We start from the raw sequence: 20,501 nt of genomic DNA, 5'->3' as shown, positions 1-20,501 counted from the left end.
GCAGCAATGGTGTGAAGAAGAGAAACTCTGTGCCAGATAATTTTAAAGGTCTGCTTGACTCCTTTTATGTGGTATCTTAATAATACTGCAAGACTTCTGCTGTGTTTTTTAAATTCTACTTCTTTTAACTCTATTCCATATTGCAAGATAAACTTCAGTATGCCAGATTTGAGCACAGCTGTAAGTCCCTGGGTAATTGAGACTACTGTATTTAAAGGACATCTCCCACATGTAGTCGTTACTTCAGGACATAATACCAAAAAACACTTTTTTTTTGCCACTGTAACCCAAACTTATTGCATCTACTGCACTGTATGATTACATTAGCAAGTAGTGTGGACCATTTTCAACCAATTCGTAAAGCGCAGGTTTGTGTTGAAGACCTAATGTCTGCTCTTGCACGTTTCAGAAAAATTTTCCTATGGAGTCATTTTAGTCTGGCTCAGACTGAATGCCCATTAGCAGTTGGACTGTGTTCAGTGCGGTTCTGGAGTGCCTCTTCCAGTCTAGTTGCACTTGAAGGCTATCTAGTTTTTTCTCTCTTTGACAACTCTGTAGTGTGAAACAAAGTGTTTTAAGTGGGAATGGTTGGGATCCAAACTGTGGACAGCCTTTGTTTGAATTTGGGACCTTTTTAGTTTTCAAAGAACTTTGTTTCAGACATTTTCTTGTCTTCAAATATAGTTATGGCAAACTCTTGTTATTAAGTACGTTTTTTAGGAAGAGGAATGCATATTTACTGTTTGTGTGAAACCACAGTGCAATTTATATATATGCAACTGTATTTTATAAAAATCTTTTCAAACCTCTTCAGCTGTTTTTTCTTCAGTTGAATTGACCTCTACTTAAGCCATTTCTCAGTTTGTTAGTCTGATGACCATGACAGTGATAGAGTTAAAATCCATGCTACATTCAACACAGAAATTGATAAGGGTCTAAGAATTTGTTAATGTGTAAGACCAGCATTTATTTTAATCAATGTATGATACCGTGTTGGGTGAAACTTTGTGGGAAAAGGGAGCATCCCAGAAAATATGACTGGCAATGGGATCATAATACCTGTGAGTGGTGTAATTGTGGTATGGGAGCCATAGAATGACAGTGCCTCCTAGTGCTCCGGACAGCACACAGGGATGTATTTTTGCCATTTATACTCCAATTCTAAGTGCTTAAAACAAACAAATGAGTGTACTTGGAAATATGCCACAAGTGGTGTGCCAAGTGGGGGAATACATTTAAATGCAGTAAACAGTTTGGAGTGTTTTGTGTTGTACTGCAGCTTCAGATTATCCCACTTCTATTGCGCGTGTGTGTGCGTGCGTTTTTTTTTCTCCAGATGGCAAAAGCTCTGTGTCTTAGTAGGGCAGAAGTTCAAAGCTCTTTGTACAGTGAATCTCATGATGTAACTGTAATATTTGTATGACTGCGTATATAGGTTAGCAAACAATTATGCATACTTATTTCAACAGGTCTATTCTTGTGCTTTAAACATCTGCTTTAATGTTTGCAGGAACAGTCTTGCGGGTAGATTAAATTTTTACAAGGCTAACAATCCTTTGAACTGTTGATATAAAATTCACTCTTTGTCAAAGTAGATAGGCAAATTACATAAAAGTAGCACAATAAGGAACATTTTAAAAAGCTGTGAGTTCTTTACCTCTTGTCTATCATTAACAAACTATTAAAATAAGCTGCTGAAACATGTGCCTTAAAAAGAAGCGTGAATATCAGTATGAGATGTGATGAGTAGCAACACCTGCTAATTCAAATGTATTAAAAGTCCAATTCTCGATTGCGAAGTGGGCTTATTAATATACTATTTCTTCATTCAGTGAAGCATCTTTGTCAGCTGTAGTCTACTGTAAGGGCCAAGGTAAATATGTTTCTACTTTCTTATGACCCTAAAGAAAGAATACAATTTAAAAAGAGCTCATAGTTTGTTCCCTTTTTTGCCTCAACAAATTGTTGACTGACTTGTGCAGAGCATATCTTGTGTCCCTGTGCTGACTGAGTGTGAATTTACTTGTGTGAGGGTATGGGGATGAGAGAATTCCCCATCTGTATGGGATGAGTATGGAGCGCATCTTACGAAATCGCCTGTGAGGATTTTGGAGTGTTCCAAGCCTGTTAGCCAGAAAGCATGCTTTAGAGCTGATCTCTGCCAGGCTTTCTCTTTTCTTCTAAACTTGCGCTACGTTATTTGATACAGTCTGGTTTGCCTAAAACCATGGTCAGCCTCAGTCAGCAGGAGCACTGAATGTGTGGCATCTGTGGTGGCTGCGTTCCCATCATGCAGGTGACTAGCTCATGTGCATCTCAGTGATGGTGCTAAAGATAAGATAACCTCTTCCTTCTCTGCATATGCCTGTGTAGAACTTCTGAATTCTCGTATGGGCTCAGTACATTTTCACTCCTGAGTCTGCTTGTCTTGATCCTGGCAAGAAATGTACATAGCAGAAGAGGACCCTCATTCTAATTGTTTTGGAATGACTGAACAACAGCAGAGCTGCAGCTCTATATTACCGTATTCAGAGCAGAGTGCAAAGGGAAACAGATGTTCACAACTGAGATTTCGAAAGAAAGCTTTTGGAGTATTTGGGTGGGTGGGGGAAACCACAGAAATAACAAAGCTCCAACTTCTGTACAAATGCAAAATAGTAAACAGGGCTTATGATCTGAAAATGTGTAGAGTGTGGCTTTCAGACTGATGTGGGCTGTAATTCCTGTCAGCTGAGGTATCCCTTCAGAATTTCATTTGCAGTTATGTGTTTTGCAGAAGAAAGTGCTTCTCCAAAGGCTGAAGTGCCAAGAAAATGGAGCCAGGAGAAAGTTACCACTGTTTCAGGTAATTAAAATCTTTCTTTTCTATTTTGCATATGTACTTTCTTTTTACCTTCATTTTCTTCCCTCTTCCCTTTGCTGTTTTAAAATAATGTTTTTGTAGCTCTCTAAAGCTGTCTTTTTCACCTGGGTATTTGATGGCAGCAAAACTGCTTAGCACCACTTAGGATGCATGAAAACCACTTGAGAAGGATTTATAAAGTAAGCCAATTTATACAAGGTATTCCTTCCTGAATTACTTTGTAATGACTCAATTAGCTTTCATTTCTGCACAAAGGAGATTTAGTTGCATAAATTAGCTTATCATCATTGAGGAAGTGTCACTGCTAAAGGACAGTTTATAGATACAACATGCAGTTGCTGTCAAACCTATAAGAATGTAATATAGACATCTGTGTATACTTTGTGCTTGAGCAGAACAGACTTCTGCCATTCAGAGACTAACAGGGGACAACAAGTTGCCCAAGGGACTGGCAATGTAGACGTCTCTGAAAAGGTCAACTTGACACAGGCTCTGACAATCGACCCAAAGCTCTGTCTTCTTTGATAAAAATCAGATAAACTTAAGACCACTAATTGATCTGCAGCCTGTTTAAATGTTGGCCATGCATATCTTCATTGCATATGATTACCACAGAAAGCAAATGAATTGGCTAAGAAATGCCAGAGTCCAGTGACAGCAGCATAAAAATTGGAAAAGGACACAAATGCCCAGAAAGGCTGTGAAGGATATTCTCTCAGCTTTAGTTTGGCAAACTGCCCTTGTGCTAATTGTCTCTGAGACTGGAAAAATAACTGCACACACCATGTCCAGTCACATGACCAGACAACTTTTCTTGACAGAAATGTATTTCCAGTTATGCTTAAAAACAAGATATATATGTGCTTCAAGGGCACAGACCTTTAGATAAACTAGTGGTGATTTGACACAGCAAGTAGGGAAGACTTGCTTCTTATCAGACCTTACACCTTTTTGAGATCTGCTGCATTGTAACCGTGACCTGCATTGACATGCAATCTGGCTCACCTTCCCCCATCGTACATAATACACATCATTCTTTCAGGGCTGTCAAGGAAAGGGTGGGCAAAAAGAGTTCCTTTAGGAAGTAGCTCTGCAGTGTTCTTCCTGTTGCAACATGTGGAGAGGAAACAGAGGCCTGATTTCCTGACCTGTACAGGAAAGCAGGAACAGGTTGCTGCAAAGAGTTTTGGGTTGCTTTTCTTGGAAAGGAAACAAGAGCCAAGTCATCAAATGCTGTTAGCATTGTGCTTTGCTAAAAACATGTGTAAGACAGCATGACTCATTACAGCCTTAGCATTTAATACTCATTTAGACATTACCGTAATTATAAGAGTGTGTTGTCATAATCGAGCATGGGGTCAATCCAATTACAAAGCTGACAGGATTTTTTTCACTAATATATTATCTTGAAGTTTTCAATGAGCATAGTTTTAAGAAATCCAAACCTTAGCACCTTCATTTCTGAAAAGTTTCAACTGCCATGAGAAGAGCTTTGTCTGTCTTGCTAGCCTTTGTAGTAATTTCCTGCACAATAACTCTTCTCCCCCAGTATTGAATTAATTTCAAGCAATAATTCTACTGATATTAAACAGTTAACACTGAAAATTTGTCAGACTTTTAGGGCTGAGTTGACATAAGTATCTATGATTGGCATCACATCATAAATATCTAATCTGATTTAAGAATATTTATTGTTTTTTCCATACAAACAACACATACATTCACAGAAAATATTTTGCAAATTGTCTGTGAGCTCAGCCTAACAAGTACAAAACCCCTCTTATTTTTTACTCCTTTCTTGTCCTAACCCATCTGGACTTCAAATAATGTTCAGACTTGAATTCTGTTAACCTTCCAGTCTTGATTGTTGACTGTTGCTGCTGGATAGCTTTTACATTAATTGCTAGTGGCACAATTATTTAAAAATACCAAAACATATAAGAATTTCAGTTATACAATAGGACTTACCATGTCTTTTTTGCTACTGCTATAGCATTGAGGCTGACTATTTCAGTCAGCATCATGTTCTGTGCTGCTTTAGGGTAAATGCCTATGTAAGTAAGGAACAACAGGAGAAAGGAAATTAGAAAGATTATACTGAACAGATTGGGCTAGACCAAAGTCCAAATAAATATTCTACCATTATTTAGCCCTTATTTTATATGTTCTTCTAGTTTATGGGATAAAGGGCAAATAAGTAGTTACAGGCAGTCTTTGCAGTTTAGGACATCATCAGAATAAGCAATTTTGTTCATTAACTGGGTACATCTCATCTGAGCATTGAGATCAACACTGAGTTTGCATTGAAGAGTGCTTGTATAAGGCAGAGCCCTTTTGGTAGCATTAATTTTAAACTTTACCTGTGTCCCCATCTCTAAGCTTTCAGTATGGTAAATGTTAAGCACATCAATGCCAAAAAAGAACACAGTAGTATGTAATAATTTTCCAGTTCACCTCTTTCAAATGTTAAATAGCATAAAACAGCCCAGACCATGACTAGTAACTGTTGAATATGATGCTATAAACTTTTTGAAGAATCTGATCAAAAGTTAAGGAATGTGAGTCAGAACTGCAAGCTGCTTAACGATCGCATTAATACATGGGGCACTGAACCACAGGAGTGAAATGAAAATGTACCTATGTGTTCCTTCATTCACAAGCAAGCTGCAAGCAGGTAGTGTAGAACTGGTAGCTGTAAGTCACTACCATAGCACAGTTTGTTAATTTGGATGCCATCACTGTTGAAATGGAAGATCAATGAAAGTCAGGCACAACTGTATTCATTCTAATTTTTCAGTGGTGCATTTCCATGCTTAGGTTGTAATTCCAGATTTTGTTTTGGTCAGTGTAGTTTTTCTGCCAAGTTTGTGCTCAGAAATGGCAAGTGCCAAAATTGGCACGAGGGAGGGGGCAGGAAAGGGACAACCTGCTGGTAAATTGGCTTAGGCTACAGTGGGACAGCACACTTGAAACCTCATAAAATATGGACTCTTAATCTGTTCTTCCATTTTTTTTCTTCTGTCTATTGAGGCTGCTAGAATGTTCTTACAGCTTTGTTTTTCCTTGAGTAATCCATTGGCATTCTTAAGTTTTAAACAATTTACAACATTTGAAATCTGTGCTTGAGAGATATACTTGTCAGATTGTTACCAGAACTGTTCACCTTTCTTTCTTCAAGCCTGCATTGTTAGATGCCAGTATTTTTCAGTCAAATAAGCAGTCTGAGCCTACCATCAGGAAGGCTGGCAGCCATTGCTGTTTGATCTGTCAAATAAACTCTGAAGTGTTTTCATCGGGATATTGGACAAAAGTGTCTGTTGTTCCTATTACTGTTACTGGAAAAACAGAAATGGCAGAAGAAAACCCTGAGGAATTATTTGTAGAAGAGTTTTGGAAACTGTTGGGTAGTTGTTCATCCAGATAACTGTCCAGGAATGAAAGAACTATTTCCTGGAGAAACAACCTATCCAAGATCCCTCTCAGCCATTTCTTGTGGTTGCTAATACGAAAAGCAATGGGTAGGTAAAAACAAACTGCCTTGTACTGTCTACTCCACGTTTTAAAAATAATTCTGTTTTGTCATATCTTGTTCACATTTGTGGTCTACGTGACCATGCCTTCCAAATACAACAGACTTTTGTTTAGCAATTATGCCATGATATTTTCTTAAGGCACAAAACATTTCACAGTGCATGGGAATAAAGTATGATTGTGACGAAGTAATTCCAACAAGTCAATGCCTTTTGCATTTGAACTCTAATTGGCACATAAGTTCTCGCAGCTAAATCTACCAGCTGTTTTCATGTAGCTCATTTGTTTATGAAGGTCCACATAATTTAATTACTATACATGTACCTAATTTCTTTATACAGGTCCCCAGGTTTTATTTAACCATTCTTCAAATGCAATCAAATTAGATTTGGCAGGGTCATCTCTAACCAAAAGAATGGCTGAAGCAAGAAAGAATGGGCTTGTGTTTCACAGAGTTTTTTGCAGCTTTTTTGTTGTTGTTGTATCTCTGTGTTTGTGAAGCACTGTGAATCATTTTATGAAGTGTTTTGTCCTTTAGATGTGTAGACTTTGAAGTTGTATTTACACTTGGTGTTTATGCCTGTGTAGTTGCTTAGAGAATTTAGAGGAACTCGTGCTGATGGGTATTAGAAGAGATTTCCACTTTGGAATTAACACTTGTTTGAAGACCAGCATAGCTGGTCACAAACTCACACTGGCACTTCTTTCCCCACCCTCTCACCCCTTTATTCCCCTTTCTCTTCCCATGGTATATACCAGTTGCTCCAAGAAACGTTTTTCAAAGAAATGTGACTTTGATATGAGCAACTGCTGGTCTTAATTTCATTTCACTTCTGACTAAGTAAGCCATGGTTAGTCTTTGGGCAACATTTTCAGTGTAGCAATAAGCTTATTTAAAAATGTATCTTTTCCAGTGTCGCCATGTTATTAGTTGAGTCACTTTCCCACTTCATGGCTTAATGAAATGCTCATGATGAGCATGTAGGGAGAGATGTATGTTGCTCAATGTGGGTTCTCTTCTGTTGCTGATGTTCCCTGTGCAACTCCCATTGGTGTTACGAGGAATTACTTCAGGCATGTAAAATGCAAGAAGAGATCTCAGGGTGATAAATATCAGTGTGAAAAATCATGACTCATTTTAGTGCAACTCTGAAAAAGTGAAAGTACTGATTAATGTATTTAAAAACCAAATCAATAAGACTATTGCTGAAAGATTTGAATATACCTGGAATATATACCTGGCTGGAATATACCGAAGTAGCTCTTTAGTTCTTTCTTACATGGGCTTATATTATCTTTTATGAGATGGGGCTGGGAACTGTGATCAATGCTGAACCAAAAGAGGTACTCTGATTTAATATTTATTACCAATTGATTTGGTGCTAACCAGTGTTACCATTTTTAATTGTTTAATGCTAAATTGGTGAATAATGAGATGACAAATTAGAAGGGCCAATATTCAGAGGTGCAACGTTTCATACTAATTCTGTCTTCCTCTTGATATTGTTCTGTCTACGCATTTTTACAGTAACAAAATCTCTTATTTCTGAATAGTCAGTAGTCTTTACTGTATGTATAAATCGCTACTTTTGGTGTGATGACAGAAGAATTTGTGCACTGATAGTCAGAACGCCCTCTAGTGCTATATAGTAAATGGGAGCTGCTAATCACCAGTTTATGGAAAATTAAATGGTGGCTAACTTGCACAGTGGCTCTAAAGGCAAGGTTGTGAATGTTTAGACATCAAAACAAGATCGCACATAACACAGACTGAAATGGATAAATAGAAACAAGCTCTTCTGGCTCATCCAGAGAGAATTAAAATTAAAATCAAAGCATTTGTCAAAATGGGGAAAAATACAAGTTGAATAGTACTTTATTTTATATAGCGTGACACTTCATCTCACTTGTTACTTGATATTTCAGCAGGATTTTTTCAGTAATAAAGTGAACCAATCATGATTAAATTGTAAACTATAAATAATGGTGTAGAGTGCTAACGACATGCAAATGTAACTGGTATATGTTGGAATAACCAGCAAGCCTGCTGTTCCAGGATCATATAACAAAACTAAGATGACAGCCTTGATCCAGCCAGTTCAGTGATATTTATGTTATCAGAATTAGAAGATAGCTTCCCAGTGATGTAAATTATTAGTACATATACATTCTGTCTGGTTAGTGTATACATAATGTAACTGGTCATCTTAGTGGTATTGCTTACATTCTTCTTGCATTAACTCATCACACTCGATTCTCATGGAATTAAAAACAGGAAATAGTTTGCAGTGTAACAGAAGCTCCCAGTGTATTTAACCGTGTGTAAGTGCTGTGTTTCAGTAGACGCACTCTGTATTGTAAGTGTATGACAAAGCATTTATTACTGTGTTATTGCCATATTACAGAGCAAAGAGTGCTAAATAATCAATCAGTTAATGGTCTGTATGGCAGCTTGAACACAGCACATCCATTGTGCTTATGCTGTTAGAAGGATGAGTTTATGGCTGGAGTGTAGTTGCATGTTTAGCCAGAGCTTAATGTCCTAAACTGGAGCTGACACAAATATTTTTAAAATGCAGCTTCAGCAACAGTTTCAAAGTTCTCCAATATTTCAGAAGGAACAATCCAAGATTATCTAAAAGGTTCTCAGAGAAGTTATTTAGTGTAGTTGGAACAGAGGAGGGAGGGGAAGCATATCACAAAATACTTTGGCTTCCTTTCACAGATTATTATTAATTATACTCTAGCATTTTTATCAGTTTCAAGTTGAGATACAACCGTGGCTTGCTGGAAGTACATTAGTAGAGGAAAACTAGCTGTTTTAAGTTGCAGCTATAAAATGCTTTGAAAACCTGCAGCTACATGTCTTCAGTGATACAACTGTTGCCAGTGAAGGGCTCACCTATTAAACTTGTTTTCCACTTGCTTTTGTGTTATGAAGGAGCTGTTTCTACCAAGGGGATTAAGAAATGTGCACTAATTAATTGCTTTGTAGTACCTGAAGGTTTAAAGAGCAATGTTAGTCCCTCAATTTTTATCTTTCGTAATTGGATGTAATTTTCTTTGCAGATGGCAAAAATACCGATTATGCCAATTTCTACCAAGGTTTATGGGACTGCACCGGAGATGTACCTGACGAGTTGTCATTTAAACGTGGTGATGTTATCTACATTCTCAGCAAGGTACAGCATGCTACTGAGGCTAAAGAGTTGTAAAAAGAGAGAAGCACAGAAGGGCACATTCCCACAGTCCTATGGGGGGAAATTGGCACTCCCTTTCAGATCCTTTGTTTGCAATCAGATATTCCCTGCAATTAATTATTTTGTCAAATGAACTATAATCACATTTAAAACATAGCCATGTAACAGGAATTAACTTAAAAGCATGTTTATTTACTTGTTAAATCTTGGCTACCATTTGTTAACTAATTTAACAGGAGACAATGTGCTTTCTGCTTGTAAAAGTTAACCTTGTAGAATTTTAAATTATCTTCCATGTTATGTTTTTGGTTTCCTGTTTTATATTTCTGACTGTGCTGATTCTGACTTTTTGGGCATCTTGCTAGAGGTTTTTTTTTTGTTTTTTTTTTTTTCCTCCGAACTGTGCTTTCATCTTTGTATGTGTATTGCAGTTGTTCTGATAGCTCAGATTTCAAATTTGTTTGCTCTGACAGATTTGGGAAATTTTTAATTTACCACTTTCCTGTTTACAAAGCAAATGATGAATATAATCCTTCTCATTTGAGGTGATGATAAGCAATACAAGCATGAAATTTAATTTTACTTTAATGTTTCTGAATTTTATTATTTTTCTCTTAAAAACAAACAAACAAAAAATCTCTCATAAACTATGTATCTCTTGGTCCATTGAAGTGTTCTTCTGAACAATTAATAAAAGGAAATTTTCCTTTTCCCCAAACTTTAGAAAAAAGCTGATCTTTTTTAGTTTTCACTTAAAAAAGCACCTTTTAATACGTATCTCAGATGTAATTGCCATTCAGTAGAATTTATGCTAAAGATGTTGTAATACACATGTAACTGCATGAAAGCTAAAGCCATCTGTTTGTGTTAGTTTCAAACTCTTCAGTTTTGTCACAGTTGCTTTAAATCTTCTGTGATACCTTTAAATGCAGTGTTTTAGGGATAATAAATGTACAGCTTCTGTTTAAATAAATTTAAGATTTATAGGTAGAAAGATAGTCCCATATAAAAATATAGAAGATATATTACTAATGTAATGTGAACATGTATGTCTTTTGAAGTATTTCAGTGTCACTTAAACTAATAACTGAATTACATTACTAAAGGCAGTCTTCAGTTGGGCAGGCTTTCATACAGTTATACAGCACTAAAGAACAGTACTAATTCCTCAGTACATACACACATCCCCCCTGCCCCCCCCCCAAAAAAAAAAAAAAAGGGGGGGGGGGGGGAAGCTCACAAGCAAGCAGATTGTACTGCACATTTGCCTTCTGAGAATTGTACTTTTCAGTATGTTATAGGCACTAATAAAATCTTAAACTCGTAGGTGAAAAACTCATTTGCTTTTCCTCAAATAGTGAGGAATTTAACTTAAAAAATGGAGCAGAATAGAAAAACAGTAGCTTAAGGTGTCATCTGTATATCAAATGTCTTGTGACCGTGCCTTGATTAATATGTAATCAGTCCTTGAAATCTGCCTGCTGCGGCTCCAGATATATAGGGCCTTTCTGTTTGGGAATGATTTTTACTCCAAAATAGAGCCCAGAAAATTCAGCCCTGTTTCAGTTAAAGATTGTTGCAACTTTTTCAGAAGAATAAGTGTTGGTTGCTACTGTCAGCTCTGAATTTAGGGTCCTTGGAGGGGAAAGTGCCAGGGAATTATCCATCTTACCCTTCTACTTGGTTCAGTTTCAAGGACTGATCATTTACAGGCTCTTTGTCTGGTAAGTGAAAATACAACCAAAGGAAAAGTGAGCCTAACCATCCTGAAGTGGGTCAAGACTTTTCGTCAAGAAATATTTCTTAATTCCCTACATTAGTACTTGGATTTTGTGGCAGTTGGCAGGACTCCTTAGCAATTTTTTTATTTTTTCACACCATCTAGTGGTTGAAAATGAGAGATGCAGGTACTGACAGGAGCTGATGTGTATATATCCAAAATGGTGTCATAAATTCAGCTTCAGCTTGAACCCAGCTATGGCTTTATTGCCTTTCTATCATATGTCAGCTAGCTATGAACATTAGTCTTGAAGAAATCTCATTTTGCTTATGAGGAAGTAAGTACAGGCATAGTAGTATTGTGGTAGGAAGGGTGAGGCTTTAACAAACTGTTGAGCATATTTGTGCAACACGTAATAGTTCTCCGTTTTACAGTGAAATATAAATGGTATAGCTTGTTCTAATGAGTATGATAAAATAGATTTTTATCTTCCAGCAGTAGTTATGCCAAAGCAATGTATTTTACTGCTTTTTAACTGTTTTTTCACATACTTTTAGAGAAATTAGGGGAAAGTGACTATGTTGTTTCCAAGAAATGAGATCATTAGTACAACTGAAGTAATTATGAACCAGTTTTGAAAATGTGGGCATTGATATAATTTAAATAAAGCAAGAGCAGTGTGTTACATGTAAGTTGTAACTTAGGTGTATGTAGAAGAAAGGTTTGTTGGGCAACATTTACTTACTAAAATAGCTAACCATTATGCAAAGGCAAACACTTCATAATTTACTTTAAATAAAGCACCAAAAGTCAGTGTTAATGCAATGAACATGCGTATACAGTGATAATACAAATACCTATGCATGACTGGAGTTATTACTATACCACAGTGAGTTTTCCTTGTTCAGAAGATGCATTTAAAAACTATTTTAGCTATTATCTAAACATTTGTCTATTGTGGCTTTCCCATGGCAGCTGTCCAATGGGCTCTTTATTAAAAAACAATATATTTTTTATCTTTTTTTGTTGCCTTTGAGAGTTTCCTTCAAAAGTTGAGCCCTTAATTTGAAAAGTAGCAGGAGAACTGTTGCAGTAGTATATACTAGCTTAATTAAAACAAACAAACAAAAGCCCTCTAACTTTTCAAATAAATAGATCAAAGTATCTGTACATTTATCATTTGAATTTATTCCTGAATATTCAAGTGGCTTTTATAACTTGCACTACGAATCATGTGAACTTTCAGAGATTTATACACCCCTCTTTCACTATGCAGTAGAAAACATTTTATAGCTCTACTCAGTGAGGGACTCATTAATAGGGTTTCTTAGTTAATATTGACTATTAGAAATGCAATACTTGGGCAGCCCGTTTTCTAAAATTATAGTTGCTCTTAATTCCTATTCATTTATGGTCTTGCCTTTGCTTTCAAACCCACATGACAAATGGGAATACAATCCATGATGTAACAATTCTTTTTATAAATCTTCCATAGCTCTTATTCAGGAAATCAATTTTCAGTAACAAAGCCAACTGTGAGTGTTGGTGGCCATATTTTTTAACGTTTGGTATGAACAATTTACCTAAGTGCAGCAGTTGCAGTATTTATTTGTTTTGTGTGCATATTTCATGTTGGGAAACCCCACAGTTTCATGAGCCAGATGCAAATACTAATGTAAGTTTATCTAGACATTAGCAGGCACCCGCTTAGCAGAATTACTGACATTTCTTAACTTTTAACCTAATTTAATTCCCACCACATTTATATTTGCAGTAAAGCAACAAATAATACTTGAAAATCAGAAATTGTATCTCAAACTGGAATACTCCTTCACTGTTATTATTTGAGTATGTGCTAATGTGATATAATGCTACTCACTCTGGTATTTATGATTCATGGAAATCTCATTTATGACTTGACTTTCATGGAAAATTCTAGAGCAAAAGTTTGAGTATTAACTTGGCATCTAGATTACCCTTTATTCAGTAGTTGTATACTTCCAATGTGGGAGATTTTTGTTCTTTCAACACAACAAATGTCTGTTGAAATGCTCAAGCCATACATACAAAACCTTTATTTTTTGTGTAGTGAAAAGACAAAGAAATCTCAGAAAGATAGCTCGGATTACCGCTTATGAAATAGAGTACAGTGCAGCTGTTTCATAGTGAGTGTGAACATTTTGTACACTATGTGCATAATCATCATAAAGTATATTTATTCAGTATTTCCCCCCCCCCCAAAGATGTCAAAGGCATACTAAAATCCTACGTGTTTTTTGTCACGCCATTGTCTGACTGTTCATATGCAGAGGTGTATTTAATGATCATTTTGCTTTTCATGATCATACTGCCTACATCTACGTTAGCAAACAGGGTGTACCAACAGGAGCAGATCTGCAGGGTGAAACACTTCATGCTGAGGCCCCTGCGTCCACACATCCCAAAAGGCTTTTTTGTCAGAATAGGTCTGCTCTGGTTTTGTGGAATGAGTCTAGCTTAGTGGTTGGAGCACATTAAAGTGCATCTTCTGGTTTAGTTTAATCTGCAAGAAATTCAGTTTGTGTGCTCTGAGACTGCTCTGCAAAGTGAGCTGAGGTGGGGAGTACTGGGAGATCTGCCTCAGTGGGACACTTCTGATGAAAACTAAGATGCAAGTTCATCTTAGTTTAGGAGGCACTTACTGAGCTGTAAATTTCCTTCTGCCTTTTTCTGGTGTATCCTTACGGAGAAATAGACTAGATACATGGCTAAGAGAAGAGTGAAGGCCTTTCAGTGGGATGTTAGTTAAGACAGACTAAAGCAAAGTGATTCTCGCTCTGTTGGTTTGCATACCAATAAAATGTAAACATTTACTTACGTGATTAAAAAAAATGTTGGCGTCATGTCATGGGAGAGATAACAAAATGGCCTTTCTGTCAGTGCCAGCTTTGGTTCGCAAGTCAGTCAGCTTATTCTGATCAAAAGCTTTCAAATTGGTGTCTATTTTGTCTCATGACATTGTAGGAAATAAAACCTAATAACACTACCATACAGTAAATCTGAGGCTTATATTCTTAAAGATGACTATTTTATTGCTGTCTTAAAACAACTCTACCTGTGAAGAAGTCTCATTCAGTTATCTAAAACATTTGTCATTTTCTGCTTTTTAGAGAAAATGCTGTTCTGTGCCAAAAATACTCCCTGGTTGATAGTGTATCATTCAGCAATTACACCAAAGGAAGTTCTAAAATTTTTTAGCTGGCTTCAATCTTCTGGATGAATTAGAGGTGTTTTAAAATATTATCTTGCCAAAATTGCCCCCTAGGATATTCTTTGAAGAAAGTATTCTCCCTGTTTCCCACACTTCTTTAGATCAATAGGAGAGGCTACTTAATTTAACCCCAAACAAGGCAATAAATACATTTTTCTTTTCAGTTTTAAGGCTTGCAGATCTTCAGTCTGTAAGTTAATATTACTTACAATGCCATGAGAGAGGGTAGGAGAAAAATCTTGAGTTCACATGCTTCAGCGGCATGTGTTTTGAATACAAGTCCATTGTTTTCTTCTACACATCGAGACACAATGATGATTTTCAGCAACCCCCCCTTTTTTTAACAAGAAAAAAAACACAACCAAACAACAACAACATACCATATGTATTAAACAATAGAGACTAATTGTACAAGGACCAGATGTTCTCAACTTTTGCTGAAGTCAGTAGAAGTTAATATGGTGCAAAGCATCTGGGGGTCCTCATTTACTCAGAGGGTCTGTTTCTAAAGGTGAGAAGAGAGACTGCTAAAGAAATCCTTTTGCATATCAAAAATCTCTCTTCTTGCATATCAAAATCCTCTCCTCTATAGTTAAAAAAAAAAAAAATAAATAAATCCCAAACTTGAATAAATCTTGGATTTAAAAGATATCCGCGAAAATCAGATAGTGTATTTCTACCTCTTGTACTTTCTGCAAATGCAAACTTTTAAGGCCAGTATCTCATGGAGTCCTAGGTGTATACATATCAGAGCAGTGAGATTGGTGGAATGGGATAAGAAGCATCTGCTCGCAGGGTGTTCAGCTGGGAGCCTCTGAAGAGCCTCTAAACCCTGATGGGATTTTTTTTCTAATGTCGCTGTACAGAGGGTGTATTGCCAGCATGTTAAGTCATAACCTGTTCCTTGTTGCCTCGTGAAATTACTTTACTTTGGTTAATAAATTTCTGCTGGAACAAGACAAAACACAAACACGCCACTCTCTTACAGATGGTGAAAATGTAGAAGTGGCTTAGAAAGCATTCGGTTGTCTGTGAGGGTGGTTGTTCTATATTACTTGGCATAATATATTCCACTACGGTGGTGTTTGTATTCCAGGGGTTGTGTTAGCCTCTTCCTCCCCCTCCCCTGCCCAACATTGCCTGCTATGGCAAATGTGCTCGGAGTCACGTGCCGGAGTTGTGGCCGCACACTTGTACATTCTCCTCATTGCAGGGTGGCTGGATTTGGCCCAGCCCCCTCTCCTATCCCTCTGTTTGCCTCGGAGCAATTCATTTTGCAGTTATTGAATTTCTTTGGAGAGTTATTTTCATATAGCGAGCATCACAGCACCTCTGGATCTTGATAGCCTTTCTACATAAGGAGAAAGAAGCTTTGTGTTAGTAATTACCTAACATTGTCAGGAGCTGACTGCAGGCCTCTTTCTAGTGATAACAGAATAACCACATAATGTAGCTTTATAGCACATGATTAATAGAAAATAATTACACATCCTACAAAGGGATGCAATATTTCTTATAAATTGACTACAATGGTTTCCTGTAGATTAAAGGACTCTTCATTATTTTATCAGTCCTTCTGAAGTATAGTCGCTTGCCTATGTTAGCAGTGATGTTAAGAGCTGCATGTGGTGAGGGATACCAGATGGTAGACCCAGAGGTACCTGAGATCTTAAGCTGATGCTTGCAAAAACACCATGCTTCCCAACTCCTAAGAATTAAAATAAAACTCCTAACTGACTTCAGATTCTTCTGCATTTTAATCATTATTTCCTACAAATGTGGGCTTTAGACTTTTATTCTACACATCCCAAGCAGTATAATAGATTTACAGACCTCACACCAACAGTGTATTAGTTATATTGTAATGAAGGAGTTTTTATCATCGATACCATTGATAGAAACAATATATCAGTTTGGATTGTATATGGGACTTCAAGAAAAGGAGTGGGGGACTGCTTCTCTGTCCGACTAGGACTCACTCTTTCATGGTACTGAAGACAGAAAGGAGTGGCTAGGAGTTCAGAGAAAAATGTCTGTGCTTTAATTAGTTTAAAAGGGGCTGCTATGCAATTATTTCAAAACCTGAGATTAAGGTTTTATATTCTTTGTAACCAGGTATCTGTATTATCTTTTTGTTCAGACTTCTATAGACTGCAGATGGTTTAATTGGGATTCATGTTGCTCTTGAGGCCCATTCAAAGAATAGTAATGATAGAGTAAAAGCTTCTGGGTTGGAATATTGTCTGTATAGTATAATGGTTGCAGTGAATCCTTAAATTAGTTTACTAGTCTGTTACATCAACATTCATTTCATCTTCTCACTTAGCTTCGTGCCAGAGCAGTAAGTGGTGTATTAGTAAGTAGCAAAAAACCAAAGTTTTCAAAACAGTGACACGCTCTTAATTTTAATTTGAGGTATCTGAATTGTTTCTTTAAAAACAATTATTTCTAAGTTTGTGTAGTGTTGCTAAGTGGAACATTTTCAATGGATAATATAGTCCACAGGCTCTTTCTATGCCATTTGTCATATGCAATTTAACTACCACTTAACTAAGCCACTTCCCTCATTTCATGTATTGTTTGTTTTTTTGGCTGATGTCTAGCAAAACTTGCTTAATCACTTTTGTCAGGCTCTTCATGACTTCCATGTAGCAGCTTAAAATCTTTTGTTTCTTTCTCTAGGAGAGATTTATTGCCAAGATTCCAGTAGTATACGTGAGCACTGCTCCTTTCAGCAATTTCCCACTTTAGTCTAGAAATACAGTTTGTATATTTAACCAGTGTACTGTGAGATAAAATACAAATTTTAAACAGGCTGGACTGGAACATTATAAACTTCAGTGTCAGGGTATTATTCAACCTTTAAGGATTTGGGGTGTAACGTGTGCCCCAAGGGAAATGTTATGAGATCTTAACTTCTGTTTAGAGTTTTCTCGCTGGTGAGTCAGGCTCAGGTACCTCTCAACTTTCAGACCAGATGTATCACCACAAGTCCATATGGCAGTGGAAGGTGGAATTGTTTTTGCAGCTTTCTAGTTTATGAGTTTGCATCATAAGAGAAGGTTTTGCTACCTTTATTTTTATTTTAGTCTATTTATTTATTTATTTATTTACATGGGCTTCCTTTAAGCCACACTTCCTGCAGTATTTTATGGATAGTAGGATGGAACCTTTTAAATCACCAACTTCTGTTTGCACTGTGAAGGAAGAAAACATTTAATTTAAGACCGGTACTTAGCCCTTCATGAAAAGAAAATAAAAAAGTGTGTGTGTGTCTGCTTGCCTGCATGTTCTTAGGAGAGAAAAAAAAAAAAAAAAGAAAAAAGCCTGGGCCAACATGAAAGTGAGCCATCAACAAGGCTTCATCGCAGTTACGCACAGGGAGAGCTGAGTACACTAAGCACCTCATAGGACCCTAGAGAACTCTCCACCAGGCCAGATATGCCAGCAGCAAATCATTATAGCTCGAGCTGTAATGAAACTCCATTAACCCTTAAGCTCCACTTGACTATTTATAACCGAAAAACTTATCTACAGTCAAAATAATAGCTTATAGTGTCATCTCAGTAGGACCATTAATTCAGAAATCCTACAGCCTTTTGCTTTTCTCATCAGAAGAGCAGCGTAGCAGGAAGCAGATGTTGCTTATCAGAGATATCTGTGTATTTTGTATTTTCCATGTTTGTTCCAAAGTAATTTCTATCTTACTAATCATTCCATTTTTGAATGGGGTCTCTGTTTTAATAATGCTTCATTTGTAACTCAATATATGTGTGTGTGCAATTTCAGCTGTTACAATTTATTGAACTGCTGTTAGGATTGATCTTAAAATATTTACCTCATAGGAAAAAAATTAAATTTCGATCCCACAATACTCTTACTTGGTATTGCTTTTGGAAGATATTATTTCTTTAAACTATTATAATTCATTTTGTTTCATATTTATCTCACTAAGCCTAAACAAATTTCAAACAAAAGTACATTAGTCATCTGTCAGACATATGAGATCTGCCGTAGAATTTTCTGTGGGCCTAAAGCAATAGTAGACTTCGTCCATAGAAAGAGATTGTGTATTAGATCTATAGTATTCCCTTCACAATTGAGCAAATTATTATTTAAAATAAGTTGTCTGTAAGTTTCTTAGAGTTTAGCCTTGCGATGCTGAAAGAATCCCAGCTGATTCCTGTATGTCAACATCGTGATATTAGATATCAGTTACAAAGACGAGATTTTTATATATGTGACAAATACAGGATGGAGAGGTCAGCTATTTTTAGTATGTGTTGTAGAGAATTGTGGCCATAATTAAGAAATTTTCTTGAGCGTGCCAGGCCTTTTTAAAATTTAACTTCTATCCTTGCCTAACTCTGTATGTGAATGCTTCTAACAAAAAGATATAATGTTTTAATTTTCAGTTGAAATGATAACAACTGTATATAAGAGAGAGCATCCATAAGGAGTTGCATACAAAACTCTATTGCATTTATATCAGACTAAAGGTTAATATTGCATATTGTTTTCAATTAGGAGTACAATAGATTTGGCTGGTGGGTTGGAGAAATGAAGGGAACCATTGGCTTGGTGCCTAAAGCCTACATAATGGAGATGTATGATATTTGAGAGGCCTGGGTAAGTACATTTTAATCCAATCTTCTGTAATGGCTTATATGTTCCCTTGTTCTCTGTTTCATAAGTATTTCTTTCCTGGAACCTTTGTAGAGTCCTGTTAACATAAAGATTATGGCAAAATATATTGAAGGTTCAATTAAAGCACTTCTGGGATTCTGTATGAAATATTAAACCACAGTGTACAAAAGATGATGTATTTTATAACTACAGTTCTCTTCCAGATATTTATTTATATGTATGTATATGTATGTATATGTATATTGGGTAAAACAAAGTTGGTGTGCTTTCTAGTTAGTTTTGCTACTTCAGTAATATGTACGTACCTGTGCAGAAATCTGTGGAAGGGGATAAGTATTTGGACTGAGTTTTATACGTGTGTTTTAGTTTTTTTGTTAATGACATGCTTTCAACTTCCCTTTCCCTAATCAGGCGAAATCTGCACTTGAAATCAAGAGTGGTGTACAGCTGCAGTTTACAGACCCGACCTCTGGAAGAAGATTGTGCCGTACACATTTTGTGGTTTCAGCGAACGTAGTCAGATCATTGCCTTGTATATATTAAACATTAAAAATTGTAATTGATCATAATTCCACGGAAATGTTCTTCTTAGTCACTTTTTATAGAATTGTAATGCTAGGAAATGAAATACATGGTAATTAGCATATGGAGCACAAGCAGTCAAGTAGTGCCTGTTGCTCTTTTCTTAAGCATAATAGCAGCACTCTGTATTGCTATACATTTGTGTTCTTTCAGGGAGTTTGGCTGTGTTTACCTGTTACTCAGATTTAAAAAAAATTAAGCTGGACTTCAAAAGTAGAAAACTATTGCACAGTTCATACATGAATTAACTGTTTCATGTAGTAGTTCACTGTACATTTTTTTGCAGTTTTTGTGAAAATCAAAGGAAATTTCTGTGTACTATTTTTAGTCTTCAAAGTATTCTGCTTCCAAGTGTGTTTTTTGTTTGGTTGTTAAGTTTTGTTTTGTTTTAGTTTCAGCCAATGATTTATTTTTCTTCTATATTTAGCTTTGTTAATGTTAATGACTGTTATGGTACTACGAAATGAAGGCTTGGCTCTTTTGCTGATGTAAATCTGTCTACGTGGGGTAATACTGTGCTGATAGCATTGTGACTTGGAGGTATGAATTTTGTGAAAATTTGGCAAAGATAATGTATTAAAGACAACAGTTTTTGGTAAGCCAACATGAGATAAAAAGTAGATGAGTGATTTTGTGGGTGGTGAAAAGCTATTTTTTTTATCTGTACCTTGCTCGTACTTTCCACAGAGTAAAATCTGCATACCCTGC

The 20,501-nt window shown here is 36.4% G+C and overlaps 1 protein-coding gene across 1 annotated transcript in view; it reads left to right on the top strand.

Moving 5' to 3' along the window:
* SKAP2 (src kinase associated phosphoprotein 2) overlaps positions 1-20,501 on the top strand; it is a 114,661-nt gene extending 94,160 nt beyond the window's left edge. The window contains exons 10-13 of the mRNA XM_082753062.1: positions 2,777-2,845; positions 9,464-9,576; positions 19,092-19,193; positions 19,623-20,501. Of these exons, the coding sequence (XP_082609188.1) occupies positions 2,777-2,845; positions 9,464-9,576; positions 19,092-19,184 (275 nt within the window). The 3' untranslated portion in view covers positions 19,185-19,193; positions 19,623-20,501. The remainder of the gene's footprint in view (positions 1-2,776; positions 2,846-9,463; positions 9,577-19,091; positions 19,194-19,622) is intronic.

Source organism: Aythya marila (assembly GCF_965140915.1).
Source record: "Aythya marila genome assembly, chromosome: 2".
Lineage (NCBI taxonomy): Eukaryota > Metazoa > Chordata > Aves > Anseriformes > Anatidae > Aythya > Aythya marila.
This window is presented reverse-complemented; position numbering and strand designations above follow the sequence as displayed.